Raw genomic sequence first — 14981 nt, forward strand, 5'->3', positions numbered from 1 at the left:
AATTCTTTTTTTTTTACTATGGTTAAACCAATTATTGTTGTTATCCATGAATTTTTAAAAATTTCTGTTTAGAAAAAAACAGCAGAAAAAGGCAAATTATTGATTTTTGATTAAAACGCCAAGTTACAGTTATTTACTTGCATTTGTGAACAGAAAGAATTCATTTTATTTCTAGTACTTCATTTATTTTGGTCTCCTCAAAGAAGTTCCAATGTGCCGGCTGAAATTTGGGTATAAAAACATGAATTCAATCCAGTGAATTCCATGATTTCTAGTTTTAAACAAGTTTTTGACAGATTTCTAAAATATATTTTTTCTTGTTTTCATGAGAGGTAGTCTAATAGACAAATAAACAAAAACAAACAAATATACACAGTATGCGTTTTTAAATAAATATATAAAATGCTCTTCACCTTTTTTGTGTTATTTTGCAAAGCTCTGTTCTGTCATTTGGTCGTATATTACATGAGTAATAATATTTGAGTAAAAATGACTTTTTATTTACATCAGAAAATAATATCTAATTATCACTGGAACAATGGCCAGGTCTCTTGGAAAAATAGAAAGAATATTTTTGCCTTGAATATACAACCTAAAATACCCAACATCTAAACAAATCTGAAAGTGCATAGGCCATTATTTTGAAGATTTCTTCAGTTTGAGGCACAGTGGGTTAGCATGATGTATTTTTAGTGATAAAATTTCCCGCATCTACTCTTACAATTGCATCCAAAATGGGCAACTGTAACAATCTGACGTTTTTGTACGATAGTCTTCCTGGTCCTTATTAGTAAAAAGATATTAACAGTACCATGGTGAAAATTTTTGTTTCTCAGAAAGATGATTAGCATTTCAAGTAGTCTGTAAATTATGAAGGTACGTTTTAAAACAACAACAAACAAACCTCTCTTAGTATAATGTCAAACCAAATTAAATTTAATAACCTCGTGTTGCAATGTTGGTTCTACTGACATCTCTATTTGAGCCAACTAAGAGCTGCCGTTTTCTTGTTATTTCCACAATAACAAAGTGGTAACAAAGTGACAGTATTAGCTGAGCGGCTGAGTATGTTCACTGAAATATTTTTGTTAGCATTGATAAACTTGCTAGCTTTAGCTGGTCTGTACCTTTTAACCACTGAGACGGACAGTATGGTAGTTTATTCATTTTATTTCTCATATTTTGCTAAAAAAACAGTTAAACAGCCGTCCGTATACTGAGGCTGAGAACAAACTCACCTCTGTGGGATAATATGCTACGTGCACCTCGGCCACTTCCTCCTACGTTCCCACCTCCGTTCTCTACCTGTGTGAACTGGGCGTGTTTTACTCCCAAAGGAGCCTCATTCTCGGGGTCAGTCCACTTCCCAAGAAAATATCCAGGAATTGTTCACTGGCAGGAAACTTTAATTTAAGGTAAGAATGGGTTTCTTATTCTCGGTTGGGAAATTTGTATATACTTGATAGGGGGAGAGGTTACCGTTATTTTACTACGGAATTTGATCTCTGACGAAAAAAAAAAATCATAACACATGATTGCGATGACCCTGTTGGGATTTATCCGTAGGCCTATATAGGGCTCAGCGATACATGCACCCCAAGACTCTTCTGGGAATCCTGAATTCTTGGAAAGTTTCTGTTTATGAAAGTTTCTAAAGAAAGTTTGCTATCATTTTTCATAATTTTTGAATGATTTAAGGATTGTTTCGGAGCTTAGTGACTATTTACAGTGAATAAGGAATCGCTGAGGCCTTTTTTTACGTGGTGTGGGTGTCCTGTATGAGGAGTTCCAATATGAGATCTCATTGAATTGTATATTTTGCATGAATATATTTGCTTTTCTCTTATTAGAGCTTCTGCATTAAAACAAATTTGCTGTCTCCATCAGTTTTTTTTGCAGCTAGTGTAATACTATGCCAGTGAATTCATCATACTCCGACACATCTCAACAAGCTTCCCCTCAGCAGGCATGCAAGCTCCAACTTTTTACTGCACCCTACAGCAGCGCATAGTGCAGGAAGGGAGCAGCACAAAGAAAGCAGAGTGTGTGTATATAAAAAAATCCATCATCACAACAACACAGTATCAAAAAGTCACTGATATACAGTGTTGCGGTGAATAGTTCAGATTAGTTTGTGTCAGAGTTTTCATGTCTTTATTTCCCACATTTCAGAGCTCAGATGTGATATAAATGTAGGCTGGTGCAGTGTGTGGAGATTGTTGTTTTGTATGATCTCTCCTGCACCAGATTCGTGTCCCTGCTCGTAACACATTCCACAGCTGTGCTGCTCCTCCTTCTCCCCCTTTCCTTTCTTATCTGCCTTGTGTCTTTCATCCATCACTCTACCTTATTAACATCAACCAATCAATCCCCCAGATGTGTGCTGTTATACTAGGTTGTGTCGCGTTAGTTAGCGCATGCTGCGTGCTCTGCAGTCTGATCTGTTTTCTTCCGCCCGTCGGTGTGTTCGCTGGTGTCTTATTTATAAATGGTATTGAGTGAGGGGAGTAGATCGGGGGCTGCAGTATCATTGCAGAGACACTGCAGCAGAAGCAGAGTTCGAATCTACTCCATACGCAGCCACTCGGAGACAGAAACAGTAAGGGATGTGTGGTGGTGAAATCTTTGCCAAGTAAATCAGAATGTTGAGAAACACTCAATCCTCTGACTCAATCCCAGACATTTCCTTAATATCCGAACAAACGGGATCAGCAAAATAATCCACATATTTTAGAGTAATTCCCCTCACTAAGTGCTTAATTAGAGATAGTAGTTTCCTTCTAAGATCCCCTGTGCTGTGCCCCTGTGTTCACTAAACCCTTGAGCACCCCCACCTTTTTTTTAAAATAATCTCTTCATTGTCTTTTTAGAACAGGACCATGGCTACACCTGCAAAATATGGAGAAACATCGTGGCAGCTATCTGTGCAGGTGGATCAAAAGGAAGGTGACGAGTCCATGAAATTTAAGATGAGGGTGATGGGAGACTTGCACATCGGTGGCCTCATGCTTAAGCTGGTGGAGAAAATCAGTAAGTGTGCTTAGCACGCATGTGTTTCTGCATAGTGGCTGGAAGGAATTTTAAAAGTGTGTAACTACAAAGGCTAACAAACAACCTCAACCTACATGTGGTGCTACAGCAGCTCTGTTAGCCAAGGCACACCCATGTTTGAGCTGCATTCTTCTACACTACAGTGCCATTGTGTTGTCACAGTGCGCCAACTTGTGTAGCCCCAGGGGCCAAAGTTCAGCCAGTCTCTGATCTGATATCAATTTACGCTCCTCTATAAACACAGAGGAGCTAATGTGGCTAACTTGAAGGCAACTTTATGGAGGTGATTCAAAGAGCATGGGACATAATAAATGACTAAGCGGCTTGTCATCAACAGATGGATTTCAGCCCAGCACCATAAGATGATGTCAGGTAGACTCATTAAACCACACCACCTACACAACCGTGGGAGCGGAAAATATTTGTGACGCTAGCAGATGTAGTTGTTGGTGAAGTATGTTGCCTATGGAGCCAGAACCTCCCCCTGAAGGCTCTTTAAACCCGACATGTAAATTAGTGCAATAACTTTATGTGTGAACTACCCCTTAAACCTGACATGTGATAATAATATGCGGGTGATAAAATGTCTTACTTAATACGTCTGCCTTGCAGAGGCTCCTCAGGATTGGTCGGACCATGCTTTGTGGTGGGAACAGAGGAAATGCTGGCTGCTCAAGACCCACTGGACCTTGGACAAGTATGGGATCCAGGTAAGATGAATTCTTACACCCAAAGGAATGTGGAATATCCCTTAAAAAGTCCAATGGGAAGGTGTTCTCCAGTCAAATCTGACTAAATAAATTACGTGTGCTCTTGCAGCTCTTAAAGGTGTAGAGAGGTTTTATATAACACGTTGGAAGCTATTAAATAAAATTATATCCTCCCACTTAGAGAAACTCTTATTGACCTATTCACTGTAGCCAAAACCATATAGGTACATAATAATGTTTGATATCTTATCCAGTCAAGTAATGTTTAAGCCCAAGTACAAATCCTGATTCCAGTAATGGTGTAAAAAATGTGGACAAAAACACCAAAGTATAAATTAGACAAAAACGCTTAAATCTCCATTAGTTCTACTGCAATGGCAGACATTTTTTACTACATGCACACCAACATGATATTGATAATACTGGGTTTCCAACACAAAGTAAATATACAGGATATACACTGGCTTGACACCTGAAGTGTCATGGCTACTGGACAGACTCGCGCGCAGACAGTTCTTTCTTTGAGAACAAAAGGGGATTATTTATTTATTTTATTTATAATATATATATACACGCACTCCTCTTCAGCCGCACTCGCTCCGAAACTCAACACACGCTGCCACACCCGGGCAGGTCCCGTGATTTGGTCCAGAAGAGGGATGTCTACACAGAGAATTCAATGTTAGTTCCACAGTAAAATACACACAGGGGATTCGTTTGATAATGCCGAGAGCACGAACTCAGGAGGTTCAACATTCCAGCGGTGAGCTGTTCTGTGCCACTGCCTTAAATAGCAGCTGGGGAAATCAGCCAGATCAGCAGCAGGTGGACACAATCACACAGGTGGTGAGCCAAGAGCGAGAGCCCGTAACGAGCTCCACCCAGGCAGAAAGGAGGAGGAGAGACAGAAAACAAAAACAAAAAACAACAACACGTGTAGCCAGCGTGAGCCAGCCAGAGAGACACGGGACCGTGACATGAATTCAATTCAATTCAATTTTATTTATATAGCGCCAGATCACAACAAAAGTCGCCTCAAGGCGCTTCATAGATACAGAGAAAAACCCAACAATCATATGACCCCCTATGAGCAAGCACTTTGGCGACAGTGGGAAGGAAAAACTCCCTTTTAACAGGAAGAAACCTCCGGCAGAACCAGGCTCAGGGAGGGGCGGGGCCATCTGCTGCGACCGGTTGGGGTGAGAGAAGGAAGACAGGATAAAAGACATGCTGTGGAAGAGAGACAGAGGTTAATAACAGATATGATTCAATGCAGAGAGGTCTATTAATACATAGTGAGTGAGAAAGGTGACTGGAAAGGAAAAACTCAATGCATCATGGGAATCCCCGGCAGCCTACGTCTATTGCAGCATAACTAAGGGAGGATTCAGGGTCACCTGGTCCAGCCCTAACTATATGCTTTAGCAAAAAGGAAAGTTTTAAGCCTAATCTTAAAAGTAGAGATAGTGTCTGTCTCCCGAATCCAAACTGGAAGCTGGTTCCACAGAAGAGGGGCCTGAAAACTGAAGGCTCTCCCTCCCATTCTACTTTTAAATACTCTAGGAACAACAAGTAGGCCTGCAGGCGAGAGCGAAGTGCTCTAATAGGGTGATATGGTACTACAAGGTCATTAAGATAAGATGGGGCCTGATTATTTAAGACCTTGTATGTGAGGAGCAGGATTTTGAATTCAATTCTGGATTTAACAGGAAGCCAATGAAGGGAAGCCAAAACAGGAGAAATCTGCTCTCTCTTTCTAGTCCCTGTCAGGACTCTTGCTGCAGCATTTTGGATTAGCTGAAGGCTTTTCAGCGAGTTTTTTGGACATCCTGATAATAATGAATTACAGTCGTCCAGCCTGGAAGTAATAAATGCATGAACTAGTTTTTCAGCGTCACTCTGAGACAGGATATTTCTAACTTTAGAGATGTTGCGCAAATGGAAGAAGCAGTCTTACATATTTGTTTAATATGTGCATTGAAGGACATGTCCTGGTCAAAAATGACTCCAAGGTTCCTCACAGCGTTACTGGAGGCCAAGGTAATGCCATCCAGAGTAAGAATCTGGTTAGATACCATATTTCTAAGATTTTCAGGGCCGAGTACAATAACCTCAGTTTGATCTGAATTAAGAAGCAGAAAGTTAGCGGCCATCCAGGTCTTTATGTCTTTAAGACATTCCTGCAGTTTAACTAATTGGTGTGTGTTATCTGGCTTCATAGGATAGATAGAGCTGGGTGTCATCTGCATAGCAGTGAAAATTTATGCTATGTCTTCTAATGATGCTGCCTAAGGGAAGCATGTATAGTGTAAACAGAAGTGTAAACATGAAGCTAATATAAATACAATTCATTTTGCTACACAGGCCGATGCTGAGCTGCGCTACACACCCCAGCATAAACCCCTGCTACTGCAGCTTCCCAATATGAAAACCATCCAAATGACCGTCAGCTTCTCCAATGTGGTCTTCAAGACGGTGACAGACATCTGCAGAATACTCAGTAAGCGTCTGTTTCTTCTGATTGCTCTCTCCTGCACTATTATAGCTCTGATTTTGAATGCCTCATTCACTGTTCTAAGTTCAAGGTTCAAGTTCCTTCCCATATTCTTCCTGTCTGCTCCTGCTTTGCACCATTTCAGACATTAGAAGACCAGAAGAACTGTCACTGCTGAAGCCTCCGGATGATGCCTCCAAAAAGAAGAAGAAGAAAGATAAGGACTCGGAGCAGGAGGAGATTTGGGACATAGATTTACTCAGTGGGGGACCAAGTGGAACAGGTACTCTGAAAGAAAAAGATGTGCAATAGGAATAGATGGTCTTTCATGTGCCTTGTAAGACTCTGTAAGCCTATCTAAGGGAATTGGTGCTGTTTACAACGATATGTGCATTTGATTCATTACTTTCTGTGTGCTGCATTTTGCATGAAGTTCATTTAATCTAAAGAAAAAAAGGTATATAAACATACATATTTTCAAGGTATATGAATGGAGCATCCCCACTGTAGTTTTAAGTTTTGCACGGTATGTAGTGCATCTGTGATCTGACAGGGCACATTTCTCAACAGTGAGATCTGACAGAATTGTTCAGTATGCTGCCGTGTTCTCCAGGAACACCCACTCTCGCATTCTTCCTCTGAGTCCAAGTTCATACTCTGCACCATCCTAAAAATCGCTCCGCCTTCAGTCTGTAGCTCAGTTTATTTTGTTTTTCTCTCACCTTTTTTTCCAAGTTATATTCTAACTTTGGCTTCTTGGAATTTGGATTTTAAATGCAGTACCTTTATATTTAGTATAAATATGAAGATATGTTGAATCTTAGCTAATCATTAGCCCTTTATTTCCCTCAAACTAGGCCCCATGTATAGTAAGACCATGAAAGCAACCTATGACCCTGAGAATGGGATGCCAATGTCTGCCACCAGCGTTTGGTTTGGAGAAAATCCTCTTGCAGAATCTCAGACAAACTTGCCACCTGCCGAGCTGGCCAAGATGTATCAGCCGTTGTCACTGGTGGACAAAGCAGTCAACAATGCAGGGTAGAAACCGACCGGATTTCCTATCTCAAGCTGATTATTATACATTGAGAGATATTTCTTTCCCTAGATAAACATTTGATTTTGTTGTTGTTATAATAAACAGGTGGTTGGACTCATCCCGTTCACTTATGGAGCAAGACATTCAAGACTATGACAAGCTACTACTGCGCTTCAAGTACAATGTCTTCTTTGACATCAATCCTAAGGTAAGAGATCCAAGGTGAAGACAAAAAAAGGAAAATGTTGACCTAAAACCGCATGTTTCTGTGTTTTAGTATGATGGCGTCAGGATAACCCAGCTATATGAGCAGGCCCGCTGGTCTATCCTGTTGGAAGAGATAGACTGCACTGAAGAGGAAATGCTGATGTTTGCATCTTTACAGGTGAGAAAAACTTGCCATTGCAGAAAGCAAGCAAATGATTTTTTACAGTTGAAGTTGTTTAAATGTGGTGCAATCATTATTGTTTGCTTGCATATACTACGTGTGGAAGATTATTAAATGTAACCCTTGTTACCCTTCGCAAGAGGATGATTTGGTTGATGAGTGTCAGGGTTAATGAGAAAACTGTTGTGTGGCCCAATAAAATAACTTTAATAACAAGAAGCACTTGGAGAGCACAAACCTCCAACTCAGCTCACTTTCTTTTTAGGGGAATAGTTTTATATTTAGTATATTTACATTTTGTTCTTTTTAAATGTACTTTTAGAGCTTTGCAGCCAAACCAAGAGCCACGTGCAGGCTTTTGTTATTTGCTCTGCTGAAATCCATTTTAGTATACTTGACAGTTTTTGGATATAATTATTTTTTATTTATGTGGATTTAGTAGGTGTGTAATATTAATTTCACTGTTTAAATGTTAAGTAATAAATATTATTTTTTACCTCCAAAAAACATTAAAAAAATGTTTGCATGTATTCAGCTTTTTATGTATTTAAATGGTTATAACCCGTTAATATAACAAAATTATAATAAATAATGAGATATTTAGAATATATGTCATTCATACTCACAGGATCAGTAGGAAACATAGTTTTAAATAGCTCAGTATGGCACTATTATCACACTTTCTGATCAATGTATTGATTTTGAAGGAGAGGACAATAGTTTTAATCATGTCACATTGTGTTCATTTTTATATGGCACTTTCTATATGCTGATAATAAGTTATAAGGCTTTTTGTCAATTTTCAATTAAGAGTTTTAATGGCTTGTTAACATGACCTCACTCCACACACATACTAAGTTTTACCAGGATTCATTCAAAATGTTTGTTGTGTTGACAGACAGAATGCCATGCCAACTGTCCCAAAAACACAACTTTCTTGGCAGAAGTAATAATGAACTATTTTTCAAATTTCAAGATGCTTCACATAACAAATTACTTCTTATTCATTTGACTGGCTGTTTTTGGATAAATGCTCAGATTTGGATCCTGAGGACTATAAAGCTATAGATTGTATGTCATTATACATTACACTAGTATGCCTTGTTTTATGACAAGTGTAAACTTTCCTTTGGTAAAGCTTTGAAATGAAGATCATGACATGCAATTCTTCAGGACCACAGTAATGCAGCTTTTTTAGTCTTTGATACAGTTTATGTTTTTCTTAACGCTCATAGTACAGCAGAGTGAGGTGGGTGCCTAAATCCATCTGAGGACATGTCAGGACATGAGGAAAATCCCAGTGGAAGAGGAGGAAAGGAGGGGGAGGCAGGGAAACAAGTCATACAATTAAAGACAGAGTAGCAGAAAAGCTAGTACGGTAATAATTAGAATGCCCCAACAGACACAATAGGAGGAAGCTGATTATTACCTGCAACATGATGAGTGTCCTGATTTCATCCCATCTTTGGTGACTTCAGCTATTATTTTGCAACGACTGGGACAGTGATTCAGAAATCACAGATTCAAAAGGAATGCTGCACTCACCTACACATTGGTGCAAAGGCTGGCACGCTGGGCTGTGCTCAAACCTCCCTCTGACTCATGCCAGCCTTGCATAACCTCCTAAGTCATGTCGGAGAACTTCATTACCACTTGTAGTTGTTAAGCCCAGTGCAGAATCTTAGCTTTTTGAGATTCCTAACCGGAAGTCTTTGTCCCAACAGTATCGCATTTGTAAACTGACCGTGTCCACTGAACCTCTGAACAACTCTAATGAACCAGAAATTGACGAAATAGAGGCAGCCCTATCCAACCTGGAGGTGACACTCGAGGCCGGACACACAGACAAAATTCTGGTAAACATATTTTTAAAAACCAAATATTTTCACCTCTGTTGCAGTAGAATACCTGCTCTGAAGCTGAGGTTGATAGACAAGCCTTAGCTAATTGCATGCATGGGATAATTGACAGTTGTTTGCCTTGCCCCCAGGAAGACATTACAGACGTCCCAGAGCTGGCAAATTCCCTCCGACTGTTTAGGTAAACCCAACTTTAAATATATTACATTTATATTGCACAAAGATGCTAAATAATTATTGAAGTGTAATCATTCATCATCATAGTAATGTGTGTGCATGCTGCCCTTAAATAACCAAATTTAAGGTTTATAAGATCAACATTTGTTAGAGATCAAAGGCGTACTGGATAAACATAAAATATTCTGTTTTAAAATTCATTTTGTGTGTTTTTGTCTCTGATTCATGCTCCTGTTTTATAATGTCCCCGAGGATATCTGATAATTAATGAAAGGCTCTCAGAATTGCTGCTCTGAACGAGCAGCCTCCGTTATTAAAAAATAAGACTTTATGCACATTTTAAAACATTTATGCAGTTTTGCTTAAACAAATGTACTTTTTCAATGCTAAATCAGGCCAAAAAGACTGACGCTGCGCCCATACAAAGAGTACTGGTTTGTATTTAAGGACACCACCATCTCTTACTACAAGAACAAGGAGGCCTCCAGTGGAGAACCAATAGAGCAGTTTCACCTCCGAGGTCAGTAAAAAAGAATTATGTGAAAAAATTATTAATAAGTTTGAATTTAAATGGGCCCTATTATGCTTTTCTTTAGTTCATAACTTTATTTCACATTATCAAACATGGCGATTGTTTCAAATAAAGAGCTCTGCATATATATAAGGATATGTATATGCGATCCTGTGTACCAAAAGTTCAGGACTCACACAGCATACCTCCCTGTAGCTTCTCTCCTCCTGTCATCCCCCCAAAACCTCATCCTAATGGAGACTGTATCTACTCACAAACCACCAAAAGGAATCAGCAACAAATTATTTAAGCATAAAAAGACAAAGAAAGAACTCCACCAAAAAGTAAAAGTGTTAAATGTGGATTATTTACCTTTAGATATCTCTCCTCTAAGTCCCTGTTAGTAGAGAATGTAATGATAATAATCAACATGTTGATTTTTTCGGCCTTACAGAAACCTGGTTACAGCAGGATGAATATGGTAGTTTAAATGACAACACCCCCAAGTCATACTAATTGTCAGAATCCTTAAAGCACGGGCCGAGGAGGAGAACTGGCAGCAATCTGCCAATCCGGCTTGTTAATCAACAAAAGAACCAGTCAGTTTTAATTAATTTGAAAGCCTGACTCTTAGCTTTGTAAATCATAATTAGAAAACAAAAAATAACACACACAAAAAACTGTTTTATTTGTCATAACTACAGTCCTCCTGGCCCTTATACATACAGTAGTTTCTTTCTAAATTTTTTGAGTTTTTATCTGATTTTGTGCTCCGCTTTCATAAAATAACATAGTGGGGGATTTTAACATTTATGTAGCTGCTGAGAACAACACGATCTACGTGACATCATAAACACTGCATTTAATCTGTTATTAGAATCAATGGCTTCTGTCAAAATGTAAATAAGCCCACCCACCATTTTTATAACACTCTGGACTTTATTCTGGCATGTGGCATACAAAATTAACAGTTAACAGGATTCCCCAAAACCTTCTTTACTGTAGGGGCTTCATCTTACAATATAAAGCACCTTGGGTGGGGAACTGTTTTTTGTAATTTAGTGCTATATAAATACATTTGAGATGAAATTTAATTGAAATTGCTGTTGGTAATGATTTCAGTAAGAGCAGATGTTAGTTTATTATGGTCACAGAGGTACATAGCTAGCACATGGCTGTTCAAATCTTCTGTTTACAAGGAGCAGCCAGTCAGTCAGTAGAAGAAAAGGAGGGAATGAGAGGAGCTAAAACCAGCTGTGGATGAACTGAAGAGCTGCAAAGACCCAGTACAAGATGAGAAAGAATTATGTTAAAGTATGAATATGCAAAGCTACATTAATAGAGACAAGCACTAAAAATACAAAGCTGGGGAAGTCTCCCACTGAGAACCAAATGAGAATGATCATTTCCCCTCAAAGGCTAGAAAAACAGAGAACCAAAGTATTCTGATCATTTCATATATGATGTGAAATTGAGATATAAAATGTAATTCTTTAATATACATTTTTAAGCTGCCACAAAGACAGCAGTTATATTCTGTGACAATATTCTGTTAGAGATCTGTTGTATCCATTCTTATATTACCATCTCCTCTTCTTGATTCCCAGGCTGTGAGGTGGTCCCTGACGTCAATGTAACTGAAAAGAAGTTCGGCATCAAGCTTCTGCTGCCAGTGGCTGATGGAATGAATGAGGTGTACATCCGATGTGACAATGTAAGCCCCACCTTATCATTCATATAAGTAAAGAGAATGTTTTCAAAGCAAAATCTTTACTTTTTGAGATTTTGTGCTTTTTTTCTGTCAATACCAGTAAGTCTTCTTTATTTTAAAACGAATGCCTTGTGTATATTTGTGTATATAAACATGAGAAATTTGAAGCAAACTTTACACCTTGTTATTCTATTCCTTCCCTTTGGACCAGGAAACCCAGTATGCTAAGTGGAAAGCTGCATGTGTCCTCGCTTCCAAAGGCAAGACAATGGCGTACAGCTCTTACAAAACAGAAGTGAAGCACATTCAATCTTTTCTGCAAATGAAGAACCTGGCGCCCCCTCCTGGTCAATCAGCTCCTGACGTCGAAGCGATGGATATGAACGCCGAGTGTTTTGTTTCGCCACGATACGCAAAGAAACACAAGACCAAACAGGTTTGTCTTAGGTTCGTCATATTTTACTTTGCCGACAGCTATCTTTTTTTTTTAAGTATTATTATTTAATTTGCCTTTGATTTCTGCATCAAGCTGACCGCACGTATCCTCGAGGCACACCAAAACATAGCACAGCTGTCCCTGGTGGAGGCCAAGATGCGCTTCATCCAAGCATGGCAATCACTCCCAGAGTTTGGTATCAAATACTACATTGTCAGGTACGGTGAAAGGACTGATATAATAGACGTTCAATGTCATTTATGAATGATAATCCAAGAGGTTTTCTTTTTGCTTATTTTTCAATCATTCAGATTCAAAGGGAGTAAGAAGGATGATATTCTTGGGATTTCATATAACCGCATGATTCGTATTGACATGTCCACTGGGCTGCCTGTCACCACATGGAGATTCGCCAACATGAAGAAGTGGGATGTCAACTGGGAGATAAGACAGGTGAGGGATTTTTTTTTTTTTTATCCTTCATTCAGGACATTTCTGGTGTATTATCTACAGACAGCATTACTTTAAATCCTGAATCTCTTGTATGTAATTACAGGTGGCCATAGAATTTGATCAACATGTGTCAATAGCCTTCTCCTGTGTGAGCTGTGACTGCAAGGTAGTCCACGAGTTCATCGGTGGTTACATCTTCCTCTCCACGCGATCTAAAGACCAGAATGAAACACTAGATGAAGAACTGTTCCATAAACTTACCGGAGGCCAAGAATGAGCAAAGATGTATTAGTCTATGCTTTTTTTTTAAAGAGCATTGATCACTTATTTACATTTATGTTACAGTGTGAAAATAGAGCACTCATCAGCTAGCTGCAGTGGTCCATAAACACTGACCACATCAGTGACAGAAGAAATGTGATACCAAATCACAGTGAGATAAAGTGATATATTTTTACCCAGAGAAGAATGCTATGATCAGTTTTCATCATATATCTTGTTTTAATCAGTTACGCCAATGTTCCCCGCACTAGGAAAATAATGGTGTTGATGTAAATATGTCAAGACTATGTCAAAAGTCTGGATGAACTGATGTTTTCAAGAAGTACACATTTGTTTCCAGCTGCACAAATGTACTCATTTCAAAAAGTAAAAAGTAATTAAAGGATTTTTTTATTTTATTTTGCAACTTGTTTCACTTTTTTTTTTTTTTTTTGGCTTACAGTTTTTATAATTGGTCCTTTTTTTCTGAGAGTTTAATGAACTCTGTTGGACTGATACTTATATATATATATCTCATAGTCCCTTGCTGATTAGTCTGATCCTTTAAAGCACTAAAAGTCTCATTAATCCAAATCGCTTGCACATTTTTGATTGCATGTTTCAGTCGCTCCCAGTAGGGCTCGCTACAGCGAATTATCCGCCTCCATCCCTCCCTTTCTTGCATTTCTTGCATCCTTTCTCTAAAACAAGGGTGGGGAATTCCAGTGTCCTGCAGGTTTTAGATCTCACCTTGGGTCAACACACCTGAATCACGTGATTGGTAAATGGTTTGTACTTGTATAGCGCTTTACTAGTCCATAAGGACCCCAAAGCGCTTTACACATCCAGTCATCCACCCATTCACACACACATTCACACACTGGTGATGGCAGCTACATTGTAGCCACAGCCACCTTGGGGCACACTGGCAGAGGTGAGGCTGCCGGACACTGGCGCCACCGGGCCCTCTGACCACCACCAGTAGGCAATGGGTAAAGTGTCTTGCCCAAGGACACAACGACCGAGACCGGCAACCTTCCGATTACAAGGCGAACACCAAACTCTTGAGCCACGATCGCCCCACATTAGTGATTAGTTCATTACCAGGCCTCTGGATAACTTCAGGACATGTTGAGGAGCTAATTTAACCATTTAAATCAGCTGTGTTGGTTCAAGGACACGTCTAAAACCTGCAGGGACACTGGCCCTCGAGACCTGGAGTTGCCCACCCCTGCTCTAAAACCAACTCTCTGCTTGTCCTCCTTAACTATGTCCATCATATCAGAAAGTCTTAGTCCCTACATTCAAAATCCCTACTCTCAGCTCCACAATCCTTCTTTCTTGCCACCTCCGAACATGCCTTCCCCTTCTTCTCCTCCTCCTCCGTCTGCAGCCAACAGTAGTACTAGCACAATGCTGGTCAACAATCACCCCAAATCTTCTCTTGCCTTCAAGCCAGGCCTTTACAGCCACTTCAATATGTTAACCTCAAAACATTTTGCCACAGTTTTAGAAGTACGTTTGGGATTATGTTTATTGGGAAAACCCATTTTGGATTTTTATTTTAATCCTGTAGCCAAAGCATATCACTGACTTGATGCTGCGTCCACTCTGCTTTACGGTTAAGGTAGTGTCTGTTTGTTTTAAATAAACACCTGAAGGAAGCATCTTAAGCCTTGCAGAGGAATAGATTTGCACAGATCTGGAAAAATCTTTCTACAAGTTTCTACATGCTATTATTAGAACAACAATCAAGTCCTCCACTAATGTGAACAACCACATGGTTGCGTTGGACTGGAAACTGAAATGGGCCTTTAAGTTTGTTGGACGGGGGATTCATGACTTCAGTAAATGTCAAATGTCAGCATATTATTAAAGCAAAAACTACAAT

The 14981-nt window shown here is 39.4% G+C and overlaps 1 protein-coding gene across 2 annotated transcripts; it reads left to right on the top strand.

Moving 5' to 3' along the window:
- The first annotated feature begins 1289 nt into the window (after window positions 1-1289).
- On the top strand, window positions 1290-13517 carry fermt1 (FERM domain containing kindlin 1). Of its 2 annotated transcripts, XM_005917707.3 has the most exons (17): window positions 1290-1415; window positions 1888-2044; window positions 2871-3030; window positions 3664-3761; window positions 6126-6261; window positions 6401-6538; window positions 7113-7296; window positions 7400-7502; window positions 7572-7679; window positions 9407-9538; window positions 9673-9722; window positions 10114-10238; window positions 11837-11943; window positions 12152-12376; window positions 12470-12594; window positions 12688-12829; window positions 12933-13517. In XM_005917707.3, the coding sequence occupies exons 3-17, from the start codon at window positions 2880-2882 to the stop codon at window positions 13104-13106; spliced, it is 1998 nt and encodes a 665-aa protein (XP_005917769.1). In that variant the 5' UTR covers window positions 1290-1415; window positions 1888-2044; window positions 2871-2879; the 3' UTR covers window positions 13107-13517. The 2 variants fall into 2 exon arrangements, with proteins under 2 accessions (XP_005917769.1, XP_005917768.1); XM_005917706.3 differs by lacking the exon at window positions 1888-2044 and having other exon boundaries at window positions 1291-1415.
- The last annotated feature ends 1464 nt before the right edge of the window (window positions 13518-14981 follow it).

Source organism: Haplochromis burtoni, unplaced genomic scaffold (assembly GCF_018398535.1).
Source record: "Haplochromis burtoni strain Fernald_Lab_line unplaced genomic scaffold, NCSU_Asbu1 Contig_28, whole genome shotgun sequence".
Taxonomy (NCBI): domain Eukaryota; kingdom Metazoa; phylum Chordata; class Actinopteri; order Cichliformes; family Cichlidae; genus Haplochromis; species Haplochromis burtoni.

Excerpts from the sequence above, each read along its gene's own strand:
- fermt1 (XM_005917707.3), top strand. The coding sequence starts at position 2,880 with ATGGCTACACCTGCAAAATATGGAGAAACATCGTGGCAGCTATCTGTG. Across the intron at positions 6,262-6,400 it reads AGACATCTGCAGAATACTCA|ACATTAGAAGACCAGAAGAA; the intron begins GTAAGCGTCTGT and ends GCACCATTTCAG. Across the intron at positions 6,539-7,112 it reads TGGGGGACCAAGTGGAACAG|GCCCCATGTATAGTAAGACC; the intron begins GTACTCTGAAAG and ends CCCTCAAACTAG.